The sequence below is a fragment of the Protopterus annectens genome, chromosome 5.part0 (assembly GCF_019279795.1).
Source record: "Protopterus annectens isolate FY-2018-M chromosome 5.part0, PAN1.0, whole genome shotgun sequence".
NCBI lineage: Eukaryota > Metazoa > Chordata > Ceratodontiformes > Protopteridae > Protopterus > Protopterus annectens.
Window position 1 is genome coordinate 1811758620 of NC_056735.1, and position 24220 is coordinate 1811782839.

At 42.0% G+C, this 24220-nt stretch overlaps 1 protein-coding gene across 3 annotated transcripts in view; it reads left to right on the forward strand.

Annotated features, from left to right (window-relative positions):
- SENP7 (SUMO specific peptidase 7) overlaps nucleotides 1-24220 on the forward strand; it is a 2310641-nt gene that overhangs the window by 1735250 nt on the left and 551171 nt on the right. For all 3 annotated transcript variants that reach the window (XM_044071599.1, XM_044071598.1, XM_044071600.1), the window contains exon 16: nucleotides 1087-1203. In XM_044071599.1, coding sequence (XP_043927534.1) covers nucleotides 1087-1203 — 117 coding nt within the window. The remainder of the gene's footprint in view (nucleotides 1-1086; nucleotides 1204-24220) is intronic.

Consider the following 24220-nt stretch of genomic DNA (forward strand, 5'->3'; position numbering starts at 1 on the left):
TATTATTAAGCCATATAGCAACCTGAGATCCCTACGGTCAGCCAATAAACTACTGGTCCAAACCCACAAAGCTAATAACTCTGCTGGTGAATCCCTGTTTGCCAAATCCATTGGCAAAACCTGGAATTTGTTGCCAGACTATATAACCCTACAATCCTCCAAAAGTCTCTCCAAAAAAAGCCTCAAACAGTATCTGAAAGTGAATTGGCTATGCCCATGTACCAATCCTGATTAAGTTGTAAACTGAAAGCATATTCTGTAATTATCATAACTTGTAACTACGTCACCAAACTCTGCTTCCAATCTGATGTCTCTTACTTTTAATTGTGTCTGTCCATGAGAACTGAGTCCCTACTAGGGAACACTACTAAGCAATTGTGTATAATCACTTTGTTTTTATAATTGTTTGCCAACTTCTGTGTAATCTATGTAAGTTAGTCCATGTGGAGCTTTCCTCCCCGGGCCTCTGCTGAAAATGGACATGTATCCAGTCAGACTATCCCGGTAAACAAATGTAAATTAAATAATAAAACAATGGTAGTCCAGGGTTGGTATGTTGACATTCTTTCACAAAAATACCATACTACATTAGAAACAGTAATTCATATGTGATGAAGTAACACTGAAATCTTGTGGATTGTTTCCTGGCCGTTTCAACTTTTTTTTTTTTTGAGGTGTGTGTGTGTGTTTTAATGTAGATTTTTTAAGTTGTGCTGTCTCTTTTGCCAAAGTGAAACTTTTACTTTGTCTTTGAAGGTAAAATAAAAACTTGACCCTAGCCGTTAAATTGTTATAGTCACTAGTAGAGCCTTTTAAAAAACACTATTTACTGTGTGCTAAAAGTTCACTGGATGCTGTACAGTAATTAGTAATGTTTTAGTCATCACCATGTTCTTGCAATTACTGTATTTTTTAATCTTGTAGATTTAAGAATTTATTTGACTGGATTTGAATGTTTGTTTTAAGTATTATTGTAACTGTGTGTTAAATTCTACATGCGTTTTTTATGTCGTAAATGTTAATATTCTTATCATTATAAAATAATTTAAGTTTTGGATATAACTGGGTGACTTGTGCTTGTTTCAGGCTAATAATATTCCCACCTCCTCCTGCGAAGGGAGGATTAGCTGTTACTAGTGAAGATTTGGCATGTCTTCAAGAAGGAGAATTTCTCAATGATGTTATAATTGATTTCTACCTCAAGTAAGTGCATCTTTGACGTTATTTTTATCTGTCGCATAAACCCTGAAGTAGAATTGTAATGTACTTTCAACTGAAATGTGGTATAGCTGTGGTCTGACGGTGTGGCACAGTAGGTTAAGGCTGTTAAGCTGATAGCATTAGTCCTGTAACCTTTTTTGATTTCATCAGTGTTTACTTGCATGCTGTTTATGTGAAAGTCACCTAACTATACCACTGATTTCATGTTGTTGTCCTAACTGAGATCACTGTTGCAGTATTCCAAACAGATGGGTTTTCACCACTGATATCTGGCTGGGGTACCAAAGCTTAACCTTCCTTGGATTGTATGTCCAACTTACTACCTCACGTAGCAAGCATAGGGTTATATAGGCAAAGATATGAGCAGATTCTCAGACTATCTCACTGCAGCCCAAATGTATGTCTTGCACCCATCAGACTGATGATCCTGTGGTCATTGGTACTGCAGCTATTGAACAAAAAAAAAGTTATGTGCACTGTTGGGGAACCTTCCTTTACTTACATTTATCTGATGTCTTTTTCATCCATCCCTCAACTGATGGGGGTCTCAAATCCAACCTTAGATCTTGCTTTGGCCACTTCAGTAGACTTTGGCTCCATAGCTTGAGCTTCTTCCCTTACCCGCAGTCCTCTCCTAAGCCTGGATTACCTCAGTGTGTTTGCCATTTCAGCGTTTGGACATGGTCACCTGTAGCCCGAGTGGTCTTTGGACTTAGAAAAGTAATTTTTTTCATTTTATTTTCTTAATGGGTACTCTTCTGTCTAGTTTCTTTCCTCCACTTTCCGTCTTGGATACAAAATGAAATATATGTATTTTTTTTTTTTTAGTAAGTAGAGTTGTGCCTCATGCCCCTGCTATTGTTTCTGCCACCTTGTGTTGAAGCAGTCCTCTTATTACCATTGTTGGTATTCGCTTTTGTACCTGTGCTTTTATTTTGGTGTTAGCAGTGATGAGAAAATTTCTCAGAACCCAGATTCAGTTCTGAGTCATCCAGGCCCTTTCTCCCATTGGATCCGTGAACCTACCACCAGTCCAGTCACTCTGTCTGACTCCTACTCTGATCTGCATTCTGCTCCCTGGTTTCTGAGTCTCTGGACCCAGGAATCCAGAGTAAGGCCTGACCCTCGTCAACTCTTGACACCTTCTGTGATCCAGACAGCTCTGACTCTTTCAGAGCATAAAGGATCTCAGAGCTTTAGTGTCGGCACTGAATCTGGGGGTTAGGTTCAACACCAATGTTTTCTGAGCCATCCCTTTCCCTTGGAGCCTCAACACTGGACAGCTCGGCTCTGACGTCTGTGTCAAGGCATAGTATAGGTTATGCTAGGAGCCATTCTGGACAGGTGGATTCAGCTCCTAATAGGTCACGTCTTGGTTCTCCCATGATCTCTGCCTTTGAGGCAGTGGACAAAGTGTTTTCCACCTCTGTAGACAAGACACCCTTGTCTACCTGGGGTCCATCCCCTCCACAGCTGTCTACTTTGGATCCTGTGTATTTTCATCCTGTTACATCAGGACAGCTGGCCCAGTCAAGCCTAGACGTAGTCCTCATCCAGGATTCTACTTTCATTTCTCAGTCCTTCCCACAGCATCCTGACAGAGGACCCCCTAGGAAGTTTATTTGCAAAAGAAGGTACTTAGATTCCCTGCAGAAGTCTTTAATGAAAGACACTGAATTTCGTGAAGGACAGGGGTCCCATAGATCACCCAAACGTTTGAGACAGAAATATGATGGTCTTCCAACCCGCCTCTGGAGGAGTCTGCATTTTTCAAGGCTTTTGGAGCCAGCTCAGCTTTGTCCCCCCCAACAGTGGATGAAATGGCGAATCTCAATTGCTGCCAGGCTTTTGGAAGGATCCAGATGTGACAGAGCCTGTCCCCAAGAGGCCAGATAAGTACCTTGCTGCACCAATGGATCGGGCCCATTGAAGCAAGAGTCCACATGTGGATGTTATGATGGTAGCAGTGGACACTGAGAAAGAACTTGCTGAGCAGAGTTCTTCTGTCCATCCACTGAAAATAGAGTTCAGGGCTCTGGATGTATTTTGGATGCATGTTTACATGTGAGTGATCTTCACTCTGAGGCCACTGAACTACTTGGCACACATTAAGAAGATTTTAAAAAGGAATTGCTCTGTGATGCCTGCAAAGGACAAACAGATGGTTTCTTCGCAGCTGGCTACCCTTCAGTCCTTGTATGCCTTCAAGAGGCTAATTTCTCTCACCTCAGTAGGAACTTCGAGAGCTGCTGGTTCAGGAATTGCCATAAGAAGGCATGCATGGATGCACCTTTGTGATTTTTGTGGAGCCCTTCAAGACATCATTCATCAGTTCTACCATTGATGGATCAAACTTGTTTGGCCCTAAGGTGAATGAATAGGATGGGAAGACATTATCTGCGGTAGGCATATGTTTTTCTACTCCTCAGAGGACTTTTTTCCTCCCGAATAAGAGGTGAGGTAGAAAGATGTGGTTTGACAAGATGTAAGCATCTTCCAAGTATTCCTATGGAGACAGATTTCCCCTCGGCAGGAGGAGGAACTGAAATGGCAGACATCATCCTCATGGCAGAGGTGGCCCTCAACACCAGGGCTTCATTTTCCTTTGTCTGAGAAACCCTTTCAGCACTCCTGAAAGGTTGCCTGACTACTGCACTGTGGAGGCAGTCAGGGGGTGCTTATCTCTGCATTCAGAATCCTGGATAGCCATTACCAAAGACGATTGGGAATAGAGTATAATATCTAGTGGTTATTACATACCATATTCCCTTCAGCTTCCCAGTTGGAATGTTCCACCCAGTCAGAAGAAAGCAGCAGGTAAAAAAGTAGAAAAATTGTTGGCATGAAGAGTCATCCAGGTGATCCCCCAGACCAGCAGGGATCCTGAACTTACTTCTTTGTAGTGCCTAAGAAAGAGGAAGCCTAAGACTAATTTTGGATCTCAGCAATTTTAATTAGTTTGTGAAACACTCGAAGTTCCATATGGTCACTTTTCAGTCCATTCTGCCACTGTTGTGCAAGGATGATTGGATGTGCTTTGTATATCTCTAGGATGCATAATATCACAGCAAAATAGACAAGCCATCACATGTCTGGCTGGGAGCCAGTTACTACCAGGTTAGGGTTCTGCCCTTTAGTCTCTCCACAGTCCCCAGATTGTTCAACAAGTGGATGGCAGTGGTCACAACTCACTTTAAGACTTCTAGGATTCTGAGTGTTTGCTTATTTTGTTGGCTGGCTCCTCTTTGCTCCCACCAAGCCTCTGCTGATTCAAGCCAGGGACTACTTGCTCCAACTGTGTTTTCAATCGGACATCACAGTGAACTACGCCAAGTCTCAGCTCTCCCCTACACAAGTCCTGGACTTCATTGGTGATCATATGGATACAGTGACACAGGTTGCGAGCTTACCACAGACAGTTTTGACCACATCACATATTATCCATCTTCTTTCCCCTCCAGCCAGGTTAGTCTTATAACATCTCTAGTCTGTGGTGGCTTCCATAGTTCTGTTACTTGCAAGGTTTCACATGAGGGTACTGCGATGGATGCTTGCAGTGTGATGCAGTCAGTAAAAAGGTCACACACTAACTGCACTGATTTGAATTTCAAAGGTTTGCAGGGAACACATATCCTGGTGGATTTATGCAGAAGTTTCTCAGGGCCACCCTTTTGTCCTTCCTGCACACAAAGCCACAGTGACTATGAATGACTCCCAACTAGGGTTGGCGGCATTATTTGAAAAGGACAGTTCAAGGCATGTGGTCTCCACTGAAGGTCAATCTTCACATCAGTGTCCTGGAAATGATAGCAGTCTTATTGACATTGCAGGTGTTTTAAAATGTTCTTCCTTCAGGGATGGTTGCTGTTTAGATGGACAACATGTCAGTAGTGTGGTACATCAACAAATTTGGGGGGGGGGGGCTGATCCTACTCCTTATGTTGAGAAGCATTGTGTGTGTGCAATGAGCAATATGTTTTGGCCACTTTCTGCTGGTAATGCATATTATGCGGTAGACCAACATGCTAGCAGACAAACTGAGGAGCTCCATTTTACTGCCTCATGAATGGTCTGTCAACCTGTAAGTGGCGGAAGGACTTTTCGCCAATGGGGCCAAATGTGCTGCAACAACTTCAGCTTTCCCCAAAATTCTAGGTGCAGCAGGTACCTTGCTCTGATCCCTCCTGAGGTGGAGTCACAGAGAGACTCTCTGAGTCACAATTGGGCCCCTGGTCTCCTCTACATCTTCATAGGTTCATAGGTTCATAGATTAGTACTAAGCTAACTGCCCTTGCGAGCCACTTTAAGCCTAGCCAATTATCCCTTGTGAGACTCGAACCCTGCACCTTGTGTTTGTAAGGCAAACACCTTAACCATTAGGCCACCCTCCCACCTCCCCTCTGATTCCCAGGTTTCTTCAGAATGCATTTCAGCGGAAGAACAAAGTAGTCTTCATTGCACCAATATGACCAAGACAAGTCTGGTTCCTTTTCATGTGGCCTCATCTGGTATATCCTTCCTGTGTGTTGGATCCTTCTCAAGACCTTCTGTCTCATCTGTGTGGCATACCTAACACAGATATTTGGATCCTCAAGTTGACTGCATGATTTTTGCCCTTCATGATGGCTAGACAGTCCAGGCTTTCTTCCCCAGTGCATCATATCCTTACATCCTCCCAGAAAGATTTTTACTAAAAAGAATTATAAGAACAAATTAAAAAGATTTTCCCTCTGGGCTCCACAGAGACATCTGAACCCATTTTCAGCACATTTTCCCACTGTCCTTGATTTTCTTGCCTCCGTTTTCAATGGTAGAGCTAGATATTCTACAGTTAATGTATAACTTGCTGCCTTTCTAATTTTCATTTAGGCAAAAGCTATTCTTCCTTGACATCACTGAGATCATGCAAGGCCTTTTTCAAAAGTGCCTTTTTACTTTGACCATCTATTAAAGATCCTACTCTCCCATGGGATTTAACAGTACTACTACAGGCTTTGACACGGTCTCCTTTTGAGCCCTCTGCCAAGATGGACTTAGCTTTTGTCTTGGAAAACCATTTTTCTGATTGCAATTACATTGACTAGATGAGTATCTGAACTCCAGGCACTCTCTTCCCAACCTCTGTATCTGTTTTTTTTTTCATAAGGGTAGGGTGTACCTTCAGCCTAATGCTTCTTGCCTAAGGTGGCATTTGAGACCGCTGTCAGTCAGTCCATAATTCTATTTGTTCTCTTTCCACTTTTTCCAACAAAGGTAGAATAGATGCTATCTGTTTTTTTTTTTTCATAAGGGTAGGGTGTACCTTCAGCCTAATGCTTCTTGCCTAAGGTGGCATTTGAGACCGCTGTCAGCCAGTCCATAATTCTATTTGTTCTCTTTCCACTTTTTCCAACAAAGGTAGAATAGATGCTGCACCTGTTAGATGTTCCCAGACAGTGTAGATTTGTCTCCGTAGAACTAAAGAGTGCAGGAAATCAGACCAATTGTTTGTATCCTTTTCCAAGGCTAAAGTGGGCAAGGTATTATCAAAAGTAACTTTAGCCTGATGGTTCGGTGATTTCATTTCCTTTGTTTATAACAATAAAGAGTGGACTTTACCTAGAAGTCCTATGGCTCATTCCACCAGATCTGTGTCCACTTCATCTGCTTTCTGGTCCAGAGCATCAGTAGATGACATTTGTGCAGCTGCCACTTGGTCCAGTGCTCATATCTTTATTGTTCATTACAAATTGGACATTTTATCTAGGGATGGAGCAGTGTTTGGCTCAGCTCTATGCCGGAATAGCCTTCCTTGAGGACCACCCAGGGATTTTCTCTAGTTGCGAACTCAATCCCATCGGTTGAAGAATGCCGAAAACGACAACATCAGATGCAGAACTTATGTACTCACCACAATGATGCATATGCATTGTCTGTTTTTGTCTTTCTTCAATTTCCAACACCCCAGCCCCCTTCCAGATTTGGAAGGTTTTCACTTGGGCTCCTAGTTTGTCCTGAAGAATGATTCCTGCCTTGCTAAATGACCTCCAGCTGTCCTCTTCCTTCTGGCTGTTCTAGCTAGAATGTGGTTTAATTTAGACCTTGTTTTTGACTGAGTACATGTTTTCAGTTCACGATGGTAGTCTGACTAGGAGGCAAACTTGACCTGAGGTAATCCAGGTTTAGGAGAGGTTTATGGGTATGGGAAGGAGCTTAAGCTACAGAGCCAAAATATTTTGAAGTGACAAAGGCAGATCTGAAAACCCCATCAGTTGAGGAAGGACAAAAACAGACACAGATGCATTGTTATGGTGAGTGAGTAACTTTTGTTTTTGCTGTGTTTGTGTTAGATGTTAGTAGGAGGAGTAAGTGTGAGTGTGGCAGGCAAATCCCCTACAAAAACCTTGGTGTGGAACACGACTACAAGGCCTCCTCCATTTGTCAGTTCTTTGTGCCCAAGACTTTGCAATCCCATTTGTCTTCACTCAACGCTTTCTGGGCGACCCAGTGTCTTCAGAACATGTTCCTTCAACCCCCTCCTTGAAACTTCAACTGTATGCTGGAAAAGCTTACTTTTTACAAGAACATTAATTGTGGTACTCAGGGGTCTGAGCTGCTCTGATTGCTTCAAGCAGACATCACACCAAAGAACAAGTGACAAAAGATAAACATGTCCCTTCACCCCCTCTGTCTAGAGAGCAAGAGTGGATAGACTTCTCTCAAGGTCTGCTCAAGGCCTTTACGGCCCTGAAGCCACCTTCTTTTTTCTGCTGTCCACCCTTCAGAAAATTACTGTTGATTCAAAGATGCATCTGACTCTGACTATTTTCTGGTTTACTCTTCTCAAATACGCTCCCCTGCTCAAGTCCATTTAGATGATGAAGGCTCCATCTCTTTCTTGACTTCCCTATTAAAGAGGATTCTTTTGGGGAAACTGTTTTAAACATGATGAAACATCTTGAGTGGGAGTCTAGACATATTTCAGAGGTCCAGAAACGGTACTACAACCTTTTGGAAGTGGGTACTTCTTCCCCTTCACCTGTCCCTCCAGTCCTGGAGGCCTTTTTAAGTGTATTCCAGTATAACTGTACAGCTGTTTATTTGCAGCCCCCTGCTCCAAAAGGCCAGACATGTTCTACAAAGTTCCCGGTGAACTTAAATTCATGTATAAGAACCTTCTGGCGGACCCATCTGCAGTGTCTCTCTTCTCTGACAAACCTTCTAAATTACTTAGAAAAGGACAATAGGACCATGGATAGGAGGGGAAAGAAGGTCTATACTTCCTGTACTGCTAACTACCAAACCTAGAAAATCAAATATCTGTTGTCCATCCTCACTACTTTGAACAAGGTAGTGGTGGATTTGCAGGGCCCAGAGTGCAAGCAACAAATTCTGTCTCTGGTTAATCAAGCCATTTAGGTGGCTAGACACAAAATAAAATGTTATGATACTGCAGAGGCCTGTTCCAGAGCAGCTGCTACTGATACTGTCATCTGCAGTTATGCAAGCCAAAACATTGAAAGACTTCAGACAGATTCTACCTGCCTCTGTACCCAGATAACTATCCTGCCAACCCCTCTTCTTTCAGTGGGGAATACAGACCACTTCAGAAATGCAGGAAGGCACACATGAAGACATTTCCAGAGAAACCTCAGAGTTACCCCAGATCTGGAATGCCTCCCTTCTCAAAAAAGTCACTGCTACTATCTTCCAAGTACCACCCTCCTACCCCTCCCCCTCAGTGCTGCCCTGCCACTCCCCAAAGTACTAACTCAGTCCATTTCAAATTGCAAAAAGATTACCATAGACCAGTAGTGGGTACTTTCTGTCATATAAAATGGTTAAGCCATGTCTTGGAAGGAACACCGTCACTTGAATGGTAACCCTCCTGCTCCCCAAAACCAACTGCAGCCTCTTTTGCCTATTATACAACATAGTATACATGTAGTCAAGAACATTTTTATTTTTTTAGGCCATTCCTGTGGCTGAAACGTACTTTTCTTTGTGATTCGCTTGCTTGGAAAGCATTATATGTTTTGCTTTTTTCTACATCTTGACCAAGGCAAGGGCAAATTGAATGATATCTGCCCAGACATTTCATTCAGAACATTTCAAGATAAGCATGTTGCAACATTTTTAGTATTACAGAATGACCTTATTGATATATTATGACTCTGGACAGTCAAAATACACAATCATTACTATCACTTAATGTTAACATCATCACCATAATCAACTCCCTTTTTCCCATTTTCTACATGGGGTCAAGGTGTTGTGTCAGGTATTGCCATATCTTTTGGTTCAGTGCCACTCTCCTACCTTCTTTGACATTCATGCCCGACTCTCACAGGTTTTCGCTCACACAGTCAAATCACCACTGGGCTGGATGCCTTCATTTCCTCTTGCTTTCTTCTTCTCTGTCCCAAATCCTCTTCACCAGATTGATTTGTTTTTTCTGCACATGTGCCTGAACCACCATAATCTGTTCTCTTTGAGCTTTTCTGCAGCTCAAGCTACTTTGGCTTCTGCTCTTATGTCCTCATTTCTTTATATGTCCTACCACTCTTGTCAAGCACTTAATCTCCATCACCATTAGCTTCCTCAGTTGTTCTACCTTCGCTGCCCAGGTTTCTGTACCATACAGTCATACTGGTAGCACCACTGTTTTGTACACCTTGCTTTTCTGCTTGTTTGGCATTCTTCTGTCATACACTGCCCCTGATACTCTGTGATATTTTGGCTGAAGCCCCTCACATTCTAGCTTTGAGCTGCTCATTCAGACTTCCTTCTCCTCAGCCACCCCTCCCAGATTCTTCAAGCTGTTAACCCGTTCCACTATTTTCCCTTCTATCTCAGTTCTCAGCTTCTTTTGATTTCCCCATTCATTGCCATTACAGCTGTCTTACCTGTACTCAGTTTCATCCCATGTGCCTTCAGTTTTGCATTCCATTACCTTATCCTTTGCTGAAGTTCTTGCTCAGAGTCTGCTCATAATGCCGCATCATCTGTATAAATCAAATATGTTGATCTGTCCCCTCATACCTGTTTGCTAATGCAGTCCGTCACCAGTATAAACAACAATGGGCTCAGAGCTGAACCCTGATGCACACCAACTCCCACTGAGAATCCCTCTGTGAGACTGAACACTGTTTATACATACATGAGACATTGGGTCCTTGTTAAATAGCCTGCATTAATTCTACTAATGTTTCTGGTACTTTGAACCACAGCAGAACCAGCCAAATCAGTTTTTTTAGACGTTATCTTATGCTTTCTCCAAGTCTAGCAGTGTCCAGTTGAACTCCTTCGTCATCTGTAGCTTCTTCTCAAGTATCTGTCTGACTGCAATCATTGGGTCAGTTGTGCCTCATTCTGATGTAAATATGAACTGTGTGTCTCCTATCTTACTTTCTACTCCTCTGCATATTCATTTGTCAGTAACCAGCTCCAGAACTTTCATTTAGTGCGATATGAATTTGATACTTGTATACTGGCCAAAGTTGTGAATGCCCCCTTTGTATGCTTATTCTCCAGTCATCTGGGGCTATGCCTCCCTCTCTCTACTGCTATGAGTACGCTCAGGAGTCTTTTCTCCCCTATCTCACCCAACATTTTTATCATATGTGCTGTGACCTCATCTGAGCCTTTCTTTAGTGCTGTTCTGACTTCTATGGTGGGCTTTTCCTCTTCTTTCATTGTGGACTGTTTCTGGGGCAGTACAGCTTCAGTGGAATTTTCTTTATTCAGAAGCTGGTGGAAAGTACTCCTTCCATCTGCCTTTGATGTCCTGTGGACTGGTGAGCAAGTTGTTGCTGGCATACCTTATGAAGGGTGTCTGACTATCTTTATCTTTCTTTCTTTGCCTTTCAACCTGATATAGTTGGAGTTTAGTGTGCCATCGTCTGAGTCATTTTCCAGAAGCTGGTAGAGTACATCTGATGCCTTGTTCTTTGCTGTTGCATCTTCTATCTCAGCCTGGTTGTTGTCCAACCAATATTCCGTCCTAGCCGTGTCAGTCTTTTCTATCTCCCACTTTTTCCTCCACTCCTCCTTTCTTTTGATGACTTCTTCGACTTTGACATTCCACCACTAGCTGTGTCCGTATGTACCTTATTTCATATATGCCTCAGTTTTCATAACTGTTTTGTAGTCCTCACACATGCTGTTTTGAAGCACTGCCATTCTTCTTCAGCTTCACCTATTTCCTCCTCTTCATGAGGTGATAGAACATTGAGTAATTCCTTAAATTGTTGTACTTTCTCTCCAGTCAACTTCCAGGTCTTCAGCCAGGTCACTGTTGATCTAAGAGCCTTCTCTGATCACTGCTTACAGCTGATTGTGAAGAACAGTGGTTTATGTTGTGGGCCAACTGTTTTATTGGGGATGACTTTGCAATCACCAATTCTATCCCACTGTCCTTTCCTCACTAGAAGGAAGTCTACCGGAGTTGCACATTGGCCACTCTTGTATGTGATCTTGTGTCTGTCTTGCTGAACCATGTATTGGTCACCATCAAACCATTTGCCAGACAGAAGATTAGAATGGCCTTTCCTTCTTTATTCCTCTTAATCCAACCATGTAGACCCATGCAGTCCCCATATTCTGTTCTGTCAGCTACGTGTATTCAGGTCACCTGTTGTTATCAGCACCAATTCAGGTTGTCCTGGTTTATCCAGCAGGTCCTACAACTGTTTTTTGAATTAGTTTTTTTTCCACACTGTCACAACTCTGCTGTGGGGCAAATGCTGAGATTATAAGTACTACCCTATACTTACTCTGGAGTCTGATTGCCATGGGTCTGTCACTAATTCTGATGACATCCCTCACTGTCTTCTGAAGCTTCTCCCTCACCACAGTCCCCACACAATTTCTAGCCTATCCTCCTCCTGAGTAGTACACTCTGGATACCAAGCCAAGGGGCTCTGCTGCACTGTCCTTCCTTCTTGTTCCTGGACACATAGCATATCTAACCGCCTCCTCACCATCATGCCATCCACTTCCCAGCTTCATCCTGTCAGTGAACCTATATTGAGTGTAGCAATTCTTAGTTGTTGTTTGGCAAGTTGATTGGTTTTGCATCCAGCTTTCACTCATTTGAGCCTTTCCTAGGTAACACAAGCTGGACAACTGGTCACCGGCCACCCAGTATTTTATTAACCCAGTGATGCTGTGCTTTATGGCAGGCACACATTGGACAGTATGGACGCATGCACCTTTCCCACTGTTAGCATGGGTCCATGACATGGATCATAGTAGGCCAAGTCCTCAACCCACTTATCACTAACAATTGCCCATGCTCATTTGGTGGCATTAGTCAACATGACAAAATTGCTTAGAGCAGTACTTTACACCGTTGAGTAGCTAACCCTGCCAACAGCGCACATTCTGCGATTTGTGTTCTATATTCGGAAAGCTGTACACCCACCACAGTAGTTCAAAGTGGTTGGTCTGTACAGCTCTTGCCCCTGTAGGGTATCATCTAGAGTCTGTGCTGCTGCCCACAACTTTTTTCTTAGGTGAGTGTGAGATGGAAAAATTAAGCATGTTTTTGGGAGGGGAGAGGAACCCCTCAGAGACAAATAGAAAACATGCAAATTCCCTACAGACAATGGTCAGAGGTCAGGATCAAACCTTGTGCATGGGAGGGAAAAATGTTAACCATTATGACTAGTAGTCTAATAATTAATGCCAGTCTTCTAGAATAGTATGTTCAAACTTAACTACACTGGCCTTTTAAGGTATGTTTATATTCTTGTGACAAAATTATATCTGTCAGTCAGTCCAGTGTTGAATTTGCACAGTATACATGAGTTTGCTGTGCATAATGAGGATATTTTAGAAACCCAAAACTACAACTCTTGTCCCTTTTTACCTGCTGTTTTCTTCCCCTCCCTAAACTGTTGCAATATTGTAGCTGGTATAAAGATAGATAGGATGTACAAAAGTGAATCCCCTCCCCACAACAACCAAGGAAAACATTCTGAGAAGGGGGAAACAGCTATGAAAATGAATCAGGTTTAACTGTTCTGAGTTGACGATTATCATGTTGATATTTTAACATAAACTCATCTGAAACATCAAATATGAAAACTTGTTTAAGTATGTTTGACTGCAGATGTTTCTGCAACAGGTGTCCTGCTTAGTGAATCACTATTAGCATGATACTATCATGGTTTATAAACTCTAAGTTCATCTTCTTCACATTGAATATTAGCTCTGATTACTTTCAGAATACCAGTTTCTTTCTTAAGCAATGTGTCATATTTTATAAGCAACTTTTCTATGGTTTCACTTTTTGAATTCATGTGCTTTACTTCTTCCCATTATAATTTCTTTGTACTGTACTTCACCCCACAGCTTATGATTGGATGTCACCAGTGCTTCTTCTCATTCACTGGGTCTATGGAGCTCTCCTGACCACACCCACACTTAGAGAAAATCAAGAAATCCCACTGTAGCATCATATTGCTGCAGGGGATGTTTAAACTTTAAGCTTAGCTTCTCCTTTCAGCCTTGCACATGCTTGTATTTCCAGTGACTTTAGTTGTTCTTTCACCCTGGGGGACGTGTTCTTGGTTAGCTATTAGGCTAAGTGTCTTTTTTTCACTTATATTTTTTATTAACTTATTGAATGTGTGTGCATACATGCATGTATGTATGTGTGTGCATGCATGTTGTCTGCATGTGTGTGTGGTGGGGAATGGAGACATGGTATTCTGTGGTGGCTTCTTTTTCTTTTATTCTTGGATCCTCGAACCCTTTTCACTTTCAGAAAGTCTGAATCTCTATTTTCTGTTTGGCAACAGACTGTTTCAGACAAATCTATCTTTATTTAGATCTGTTTTGAAGGTTTTCCACTCAGACTTCAGTCACTGTGAGGGAATACTCCACGACTTTGGATTTCATGGCATTTACGATTCTCACAATACCCCTGGCAAGACGCCAGTAAGAAGGATACAGTGGTATCGGATTTCTCTTTGGTTCCAGCATCAACACCCTTTATCTTTTCAAATATCAGTACTGGGGTTTGTCAGAAGACATATCTTTTGTTGGAGACAATGGATATCCTTAAATCCAGATTTACACTTCTTCCTCCCTGCTCCAAAGTAGTCACTCACCACAGATGGTTCGGACTTTGCTTGGAGAGCAATTTCAGGAGGGATAAAAGTGCAAAGTGTGTTGGGAATCTAAAAACAGATGCAAGCGCATCAAATATTAAAGAGATGCTTGCCCTGGTCAAGGCATTCAACTCTCTGAACCATCTTTGGTTCTGGGGACCTTTTCAAGTGGTTACAGACAATAACACTATCATGTGGTTCCTCAACATGCAAGGGGAAAGCAGGTCATACCCTCTTTGCATTCTAGTCATGTTAGCTTGGGATAACTTCGCAGCACAGTCTCACTCTACAGGCATCCTACATTCTTTCAGAGAAAATTGTGTGGCAGACAAACTGAGCAGGACCAGGACAGACCCTCATGAATGTAAATTAGGTCAGGGGATCTTCAAGATTTTAGTCTACTTGTGGGGAGTTCCTCAAGTAGACCTGTTTGTCTCCTGTCTGAAAAATCAACTGGCAAAATTCTGTTCCTGGACTCCATGCAAGAAGGCCTGGAAGAAGGATGGCTTTTCTTTGGACAGGAATGTTCCTGTATGCTTTCCCACCCTTTCCACTAATATCTAGAGTGCTTCTGAAGATTCAGAAGGAATTCCCCCAAGATCATTGTAGTGACTCCTTTCTGGTCCACGCAACTGTGGTTCTTCCTTCTTTTGGAAATGGCCAGAGGCAATTACCACAAGCTTCCTCACAGACTTGGATCTACTCTCAAAAGAACAAGGGTGTTTGATACACCTCGACATCAGTCATCTTCAGTTAACTGCTTGGATGATAGGATTTTAATTCCTTGTAGGCATCTGTTTTCTGAGGATGTGCAGCAGGTACTAATGAAGGCAAGAAAGACTGATAGTAGAAAATCATATATTAGCAAATGGAAAAGGTTTTCTTGTTGGTGCCAACAACATAACTAGCACCCATTCAGGGCTAGTTGTTCTCTGATATTACAGTATTTGAGTTACTATCTTATTGCCTTTCATATTCTTCTTTCAAGGTTCATTTGCCTGCCATTTCAATATGTCCGCCTCATGGATCCTTCTCTTTCAAGACAGTCTCATGTCAAAATGTTCTTGAAAGGGGTTTTGCATAAGAGGACTCCAAGTAAACCAGTGGCCTCTCCTTGGAATCTTAAGTTTGTGTTAGAGAAGGTAACACCTGCTACATTTGAACCAGCTAAAATCTGTCTGACTTGAGGTTCTTAATATGGAAAACAGTTTACTGGCTGCTTTGACCTCTGCAAGAAGGGTACCTTAGTTGCAAGCTCTTATGCTGAGTCAGCCTTACCTCATTTTCCATAGAGACAGGGTTTTTGAGAATTAATCCTCCTCTTATGTGTAAAGTGGTATAGAGTTTACTTTAAGCCAAGCTATCCATCTCCTCATTTTCATTCATGAACCTAAAAATGGGGGAGCAAGGATACTCCATGCCTTGGATGTCTACAGACAACTCAGTTAATATTCTGATAGAACTAAATCTTTCAGATCTTTGGAGTAATTGTTTATTTCTTGAGAATGTAAAAAGAAAGAAAAACCTGTGTCAAAACAGACTATTTCCAAGTAGTTATCTAAGGCTTTTACCCATCCAGCAAGAAAGAAGGCAAAAAGAAGACAACTAACATGGAACGTTACGGTAAGAACATAACTTCTCATTCCTTCTCATGGTCTAGATCATACTTTGCTAGGACCATTTTCCAGGGGCTCCTGAACCCTTCACATTCTACCTCCCAAATATAGTTAGCTGTGTTTGTTAATCTACCCATATAGCTAAGGCAACTGCAGCTTTGATCAATATGAAGAACATAGTACAGTTGTGTAGGCTGAACTTACCATAGCTGTACATGTTCGGATGATTACTGCTGCAGTAGCTGCTCCCTCCCTCTACCCCCTTTGTACTTTGGTGTGTTTTTTTTTTTTGCCAGGATGTGGAGATGTATTTTGTTGTTGTTCCTAGCATTGTCCATTCAAGGCTTACACTCTGTCTCTGTCTGATGGCAGAAAGTCCATGAAGGGCTTGCACCCAAACTTGTATTTTAGTCGGCTCAGCTCAAGCTGCTGGACAATTTGGGTGCTTAGAAGGAGACCTGAAGCTTGGCAGGGTATAACCCATATAGCTAAGGCTGCCGCAGCAGTGATAATTTAAACATCTACTGTTAAGGTAAATTGAACATACACAAATTTATTTTATTCTTTTTATGTCATTTATGTATGGAGAGATTCCTCAACATTGGAGACATGCAGTTGTTAAACCAATCATAAAGGGAACGGGGAGTAGAATAAAATTAGAGTCCTATAAATCCATAAGTGTACTTTGTTGTTGTGGGAAACTAATGGGGAAGGTTATTTCGGATAAAATGTCGTTAGAATTAGAAAGGTCTGGACTTGAAACAGTGTATTAGCGCACACACACACACACACACACACACACACACACACACTCACTCACTCACTCACTCACTCACTCACTCACTCACTCACTCACTCACTCACACACACACACACACACACACACACACACACACACACACACACACACACACACACTCACACACACTCCTGTTTCCTGACAACCTGTTTAAGAGATTATGTTGGAAAGAGAGATGCATTAATTGCTTCTCTGAGGAAGTATCTGATGCCAGGAATAGACTAAATTATACTACCGCAAGCAGTCATTTAGATATTTGTAAGAACATTACTTGTTATGAGGATGACTGCTTTTATTTACTGGTGGGCTAGAAGGGCATCATTACTCATGCCTGAAATATTTGTATGTCTGTATTGCTCAAATGGTATGTTTGAAACAACTAAAATTGATAATCATGGTCAGATTCACTCCTGGACTGTATTTCCTACAAGTAGCATAATAATTCTGTGTACATTTTGTAGCTGAAAACCCTGTTAGTGCTTGAAAGTTTATTAAATCTTGAAATGAGGACTGATTGCATGACCTTTGAGGCATAGTCACCAAATGTAGATTTAAGTATACCTTCACTGTCACTGTCTGACGTTATGCATTATTTTTAGGAAAAAAAAAAACGAAAACAAACTGCTGCAAAAACCGCTCCAAAGCCGAAACTCTACGAAACCACTAAGTTTATTTCACAGTTTATTCTTAAACATATATACCCTTAATAAGCTCTAAAACAGTTATATATTGAAATAACTCATACAAAACTTTACCTTATTACAAATTATTAGCAACAACCATACTTCAATAAAACAATACTAAAATTGGTGAACCATTCTACGATCCAACCCACATATGACGTATTTAAATTAAAGCACATTATTAAGAATATGCTATTAAAAACCGACCACAAAGCCAAAAAAATCACTTTTAACCTGTATTTTATACCTAAATATAGACACCTACTAAATACATGCATACTAATGCATGTATATATAAAAAAATCTATGCGTATAATAATCTCCAAAAAGATGTACGTGTATAACGATCTGAACAATTTCAATTTTGGACAATAAAGTACATAAATGTCAATGAATCACGCATAAAATTTAATAATGTTTTTATGACATTCATTCTCGAAAACATATGTATTTTCCCAAAATGACATCACTAAATTAGCATAACTAGAACCACATGGAGAGCCCATAGCTACTCCTTTCTTTTGGATGTAAAACTGATTATCGAACAAAATAAAATTATATGACAGTATAACATCCAGGAGCTCTTGTACCAAGGAGGTACCTTAGAAGTATCAACTTACAGAAAGAAGAAAATGCCCTTGCGAGGCACATCTTGAGTTATCCTGACCACAGATTTAGATTTAAAGTCATTGATCAGGTTATGCAGGATGTGAGGGGGGGGGGGGTCCCTTTGGTCTATTATTAGAAAAAATGGAGTTGTTATGGCAAATTAGGCTTAACGCATATACAAACCCAGGATTGAATGAGAAGTGTTCCTTAATGTGTTTGTTAAAGCTCAAAAGCTTGAATAGATGAAATACTACAATAACTAAAAATTATTAATAGCAGTAATAAAATGAATCGGAATTTATGTACTTTATTGTCCAAAATTGAAATTGTTCAGATCGTTATACACGTACATCTTTTTGGAGATTATTATACTCAGATTTTTTTCTATATACAAGCATTAATTAGTATGCATGTATTCAGTAGGTGTATATGTTTAGGTATAAAATACAGGTTAGAAGTGATTTTTTGGCTTTGTGGTTGTTTTTTAATAACATATTCTTAATAATATGCTTTAATTAATTTAAATAAGTCATATGTGGTTTGGATCGTAGAATGGTTCACCAATTTTAGTATTGTTTTATTGATGTATGGTTGTTGCTAATAATTTGTAATAAGGTAAAGTTTTGTATGAGTTATTTTAATATATAACTGTTTTAGAGCTTATTAAGGGTATATATGTTTAAGAATAAACTGTGAAATAAACTTAGTGGTTTCGTAGAGTTTCGGCTTTGGAGCGGTTTTTGCAGCAGTTATGCATTATTTTTCTAAGGTGCGTAATATATCATTTTCTAAGTATGCAAATACAGGGGTATGGTCTTGAGGTATCTTTAACATGTTGTCGTTATGTCAGAAGAAAAAATCTTACATTTTTCTTTAGAATAGGATTGTCACCTGAATTATGACATCCCCTCATTAGACTCCTAAGCAGTAAATCGTATCATGTGGTGATGAATTTGTAGTAAGTGCATTCTGTAGCTGAGAGTCACATGTTACTCTGAGACAGTTGCTGAACTGTTTCATATAGATGTTCTTCATCCCACATTGCTGCAGTCCTAACACTTGGGTAGTCCGCTGTCCCAGTCGGCCCGAATACCAAAGTATAAGGCTGACGTCGGTCAGGGCGCATTAGTCTAACGTCAGGACGTCAGGGTACAAATGCGCATGACCGACGTCATATCCTCAGTCTTTTTTGCCGCATGGTCCGATGCAGAAGCAGTTTTGCAAGTGCAGGTTGGCGTTCTGAGATTTTCCGAAGTCGGAGTTTCAGACCGAATCCAAGTTGGCTAAGTACCCCGTTGGGGAATATTTTGTTTTTTTCTTGCCTCAGTATTTTACCGGATGTCAGAAAAAGTGAATAACTGTATTTCTTGTGGGAAACAGATACCTCATAGGGATTACCATACCTTGTGTATACCTTGCTTAGGGCCTGAGCACGACGTTGTTGGCTGTCGCTCTTGTGCTAGATTTAACAAACGCACGATAAAGAGAAGATTAGATTGTGCCAGGTTAGTTTTGGGAAGCGGTGTAATTATAAAATGCCGCCGGATGCTCCGACACCGCTTCAAAAAGCGCAAGGACAAAACAGCAAAGCCTAGGCTGGAAGAACCGTCCATACCGGACGTCGGTTCTTTAGAGGGCTCGGTGGAGCCAGAGGTTCAGCCAGAAATTTCTTTGGAATCCCAGGGGAGACTTTATTACTACAAGATGTGACCTCTCAGGAGGTAGGCCAGGCGGAAGGGGCTTCTCAGGTAGCTGTTCTTCCCTCCCTTCCTAAGGTGGTTAGGCCCCCCCTGCTGTTTCCAAGGCTTCTCCCAGGGGCAGGCCAGGTTTGGTTTCAGGTGTTACCCCTAGTTCTTCAGGGTCTGTACCTAAGAAGCATATGCTTAAGATGGCAGAAGATTTGATTACAATGATTAGAGGTTCTATGCCCCCTCCTGATAAGAGGCCTAGGGTGGAACCTGAGCTTGGGAGTTTTGAGCAGTGTTCGGATGCTTCTGAGTCTTCGGCTGAAGACTTGCAGGAGTATTCCCCTTACTCTGATTCTGATGTGGATGATTCTACTCCTTCTGCTTCTCCTCCTGAGGACTTTTCATTTTCAGAGACTCTTCATTCCATGAGGGAGCATTTTAAATGGGAAGGTCAGGATTTCTCTGATTCCAGGAAAAGGCTTAGGGAATTTTTGTTTCTTCCCCAGCATAGGCCTTTCGCTATACCTGCTGTTCTAGATGTGCTGGAGGATGTTTTTGCAGAGGCTTCTCTGAACCCTGATTCTTTGCCTCCTGCTCCAGTTAAGCCGGATAGATATTATAGGGTGCCTGAAGCTCATAAGTATCTTTTTAAGAGTCCTAGGGCAGACCCAGAAACTGTTTCACAGGGGCCTAAAGGTGTTAAGGCCTCTGTTGTTAAAAATCCTGTTCCTCCGGATAAAGAGGCAAGGGCTTTGGATAGATGGGGAAAGAAAGTGTATACTTCTTCCACTTTGGCCATGAGAGCTTTGAATTGCCAGTTTCACATGTTGAAATATCAAAATTATCTCCTTTCACAATTAAAGTCTAAGGTAGATGCTTTGGCGGAAGGTATTGAGTGTAAAGAGTTGCAGGATTTAGTTCATGTTTCTGAACAGGTGGGTAAGCATTCTTTGCAATGTGGTTTTGATGCTGTGCAGGCCTCTTCGAGGGTGGCTGCCACTGGTTCGGTTCTTCGCAGGCACGCCTGGCTGAGGGATCAGAATTTAGCTGAGCATGTGAAGACAAGGATTTTAGATGCTCCTTTACAATCTGATGTGTTGTTTGGTTCGCCTGTGGAAGCAGTTCTAAAGAAAATGGAAGACAAGGCTAAGTCTATGCAGACTGTTAAAGATTTTTTGCAGGTTCAGCCTCCGAAGTTTAGTAGAAATTGGCCTACCAAGGGGTGGACATATCCTGCTTATGATTCCCAGTCTAGGGGTAGGTCTAGACGTGGTAGGGGCAGAGCTCAAGGTTCTTTTAGGCCTAGAACAGGGAGTTCACCTGCTCAGTCTTCTGGTGAGGGCAGGGGTCAGTCCTTTCGTAAACAGACCCAATGACCTGCCTTTTCAGCTGCCAGACTCTTCTCGTCTGGCAGCACCTTTGGGAGGAAGGTTGGCACTCTTCAAAGAAAACTGGAGTTTAATTACACAAGACAGATGGGTATTGGATATCATTCACCACGGTTACAGGTTTTATTTCCATACCTTGCCTCCTTTCAAAGGCATGCCAGACATTCCTCCTCAACAAAGGAAAGAGGCTCACAGGCAAATTTCTCTGTTGCTCCAAATAGGGGCCATTCAGCCGGTTCCTGTGCCAGAAAGGGGCCTAGGATTTTATTCTCGCCTGTTCCTAGTACCAAAAAAGGGGAACACGTGGAGACCAATTTTGGATCTGTCTATCCTCAACACTTATCTGGACATTCCCAAGTTCAAAATGTTGACGTTACAACAGCTTTTACCTATGCTGGGCAAAGATCACTGGATGGTAACTTTGGATCTCAAGGAAGCTTACCTTCATGTTCCTATCAGACTAATTTGCAGGAAGTATCTGCGTTTTCGAGCTGGGAATTCTCATTATCAGTTCTCTGCATTGCCCTTTGGCTTATCTACTGTGCCCAGAGTATTCACAAAGGTTCTGGCTCCAGTGATAGCTTTCTTCAGGCTAAAAGGAATACAAATCTATCCTTATTTGGATGACTGCCTGCTTCTGGCTCAAGGAAGGGACGTGCTTCTTCAGCATTTGGAATATGTGATAGCAGTGCTAAGATGCCTAGGGTATTCTGTGAACGAAATAAAGTCCAGTCTTTTACCCTCTCAAGACATGTGCTTTCTGGGCGTGAGACTGAATACAGCATCCCAGATGGCCTTTTTAACCCCGGACAAACAAAAGAATCTTTCTCTTTACTTCCATCAACTATCTCATCAGTCCGGGCTGACTGCAAGGACAGTCCTTCAAGCCTTAGGGTTCATGGCATCTTGTATTCTGGTACTTCCCAATGCCAAACTGCATATGAGGAAGCTACAATGGTATCTCAAAAATTTATGGACACAGCACTGCCAGGATTTGGACACTGTCATTCAAATAATACCTTGCATTCAAAAGGAATTTTTGTGGTGGGCTCAGGAATGTCACCTAAACAAGGGACTCTCTGTGACCCGGCCAGAGGCGAGTCAGATTCTAACGACAGATGCCTCAGACACAGCTTGGGGAGCTCATCTGAATGGAAAGTGGATACAAGACAAGTGGCCTGCCAGACTGCAGCATCTACATATCAACATGAAGGAGATGTTAGCAGTCCAGTTTGCATTACTGGCTTTCAAGGATTTACTTCTTCCAGGGCAGGTGTTGATTCTAACAGACAACACAACTGTCATGTGGTACATCAACAAACAAGGGGAACACATTCTTATCCTCTATGCAGGCAAGCAATGATTTTATGGGAGACTGCGTTAAGCTTGCAACTGAATCTTCAAGCAAGGTTTCTGCCAGGAGCACAGAACTCCTTAGCAGATGTGTTAAGCAGGCAAATCATGGATCCCCACGAGTGGAAACTGGATCTTCATGTATTTCAGACATTGACAGTGTCCTGGGGAACTCCAGACATAGATCTGTTCGCTTCTCCACTAAACCACCAGCTGCCAAAGTTTTGCGAAAAGGTTTCATCACACAGCCTGGAAAGTGGATGCTCTTTCTTTCAGTTGGGAAAATCTTCATGTGTATGCCTTTCCACCTCTGCCTCTCCTCCCAAAGGTACTCCTAAAGGTCAGACAAGACAAGCCAAGGATGATTTTAATAGCTCCAGATTGGCCTCGGCAGCACTGGTACCCATTGCTGAGGAGTCTGGTAAGGAAGCCTCCATGGCCCTTACCTTTGATTCCACACCTATTGTCTCAGAAGGACGGGCATCTACTCAATGTCAAGCTTCGCTCTCTTCATCTAACAGCCTGGCATATTCTGTTTTGAACCATAGCGGGTCTCAGCTTCCTCAACAAGTTTTGAATGTGATTATGGAAGCCAGAAGACCTAGTACAAGGAAAGTGTACGCAGGGAAATGGAAGAGATTTTTATTTTGGTGTGCAGCAAAGGATTTGGATGTTTCTGAGCCAAATTTGAGTGTGGCTCTTCAATATCTTACTGAGTTATTGGACAAAGGTTTGTCTTTCTCTTCCATTAAGATTCATGCTGCAGCAATTTCAGCTCACTATGATTGTGACCCACCATTGTTTTCTCATCCTTTGTTTAAGCAATTTCTTAGAGGGGCAAAGAATATAAGACCCCACGTAGAGCTCCTACTCCTGCTTGGGACCTCAATTTTGTGTTGGAGAAACTTACTCTACAACCTTTTGAGCCTCGGCTACTGCTGAATTGAAATACTTGTCATGGAAGACTGCTTTTTGTTGGCCATTACTTCTGCAAGAAGGGTTTCTGAATTGCAGGCCCTTATGGCGGTTGAGCCTTTTTTGATTTTCCATAAGGATAGGGTATCATTACGTACTAATCCTTCCTTTATGCCTAAGGTGGTCTCTAGTGTGGCTTTAAACCAAACTATTCATTTGCCCACTTTTTATGCAGATCCCCAAAATAAGGGGAAAAGATTTTGCACACTTTAGATGTACACAGGCAGTTGCGTTATTATTTAAGCAGGACTAAGGATTTTAGACAGTCTCAGCAGTTGTTTGTTTCTTTTGCTTTGAGTTCTCAGGGCAAGCCTGTGTCAAAACAAACTATTTCTAAGTGGATTGGGTTTTGCATTGCATTTTGTTATTCCCATCATGGCAAGGAGATTCCAGCTGGGATCAGGCCTCATTCCACTAGGGCTACTGCCACTTCAACAGCATTTCTAAGGGGGGTGGCAACTAAGGATATTTTAGAGGCAGCTACTTGGAGTTCAGTACATACTTTCTCTAAGCATTACCACCTTCCTCTCTACTCTAAATCTAGGGCTGGTTTTGCCACGGCTATTTTGCAGGGCATGTTGACAGCTCCAGCTTCTTTATGATTTGCCAGCCTCCCTTACCTCTGCTTTGGGATTCTACCCAAGTGTTAGGACTGCAGCAATGTGGGATGAAGAACATAGTACAGTTTTGTACCTACCATAAATGTAGATGTTCGAGGATCCACATTGCTGCAGTCCAATTTACCCTCCCTCCTTCCCCTCTGTGTTTAGGGGTGGTTGTGTGGGTGGGGT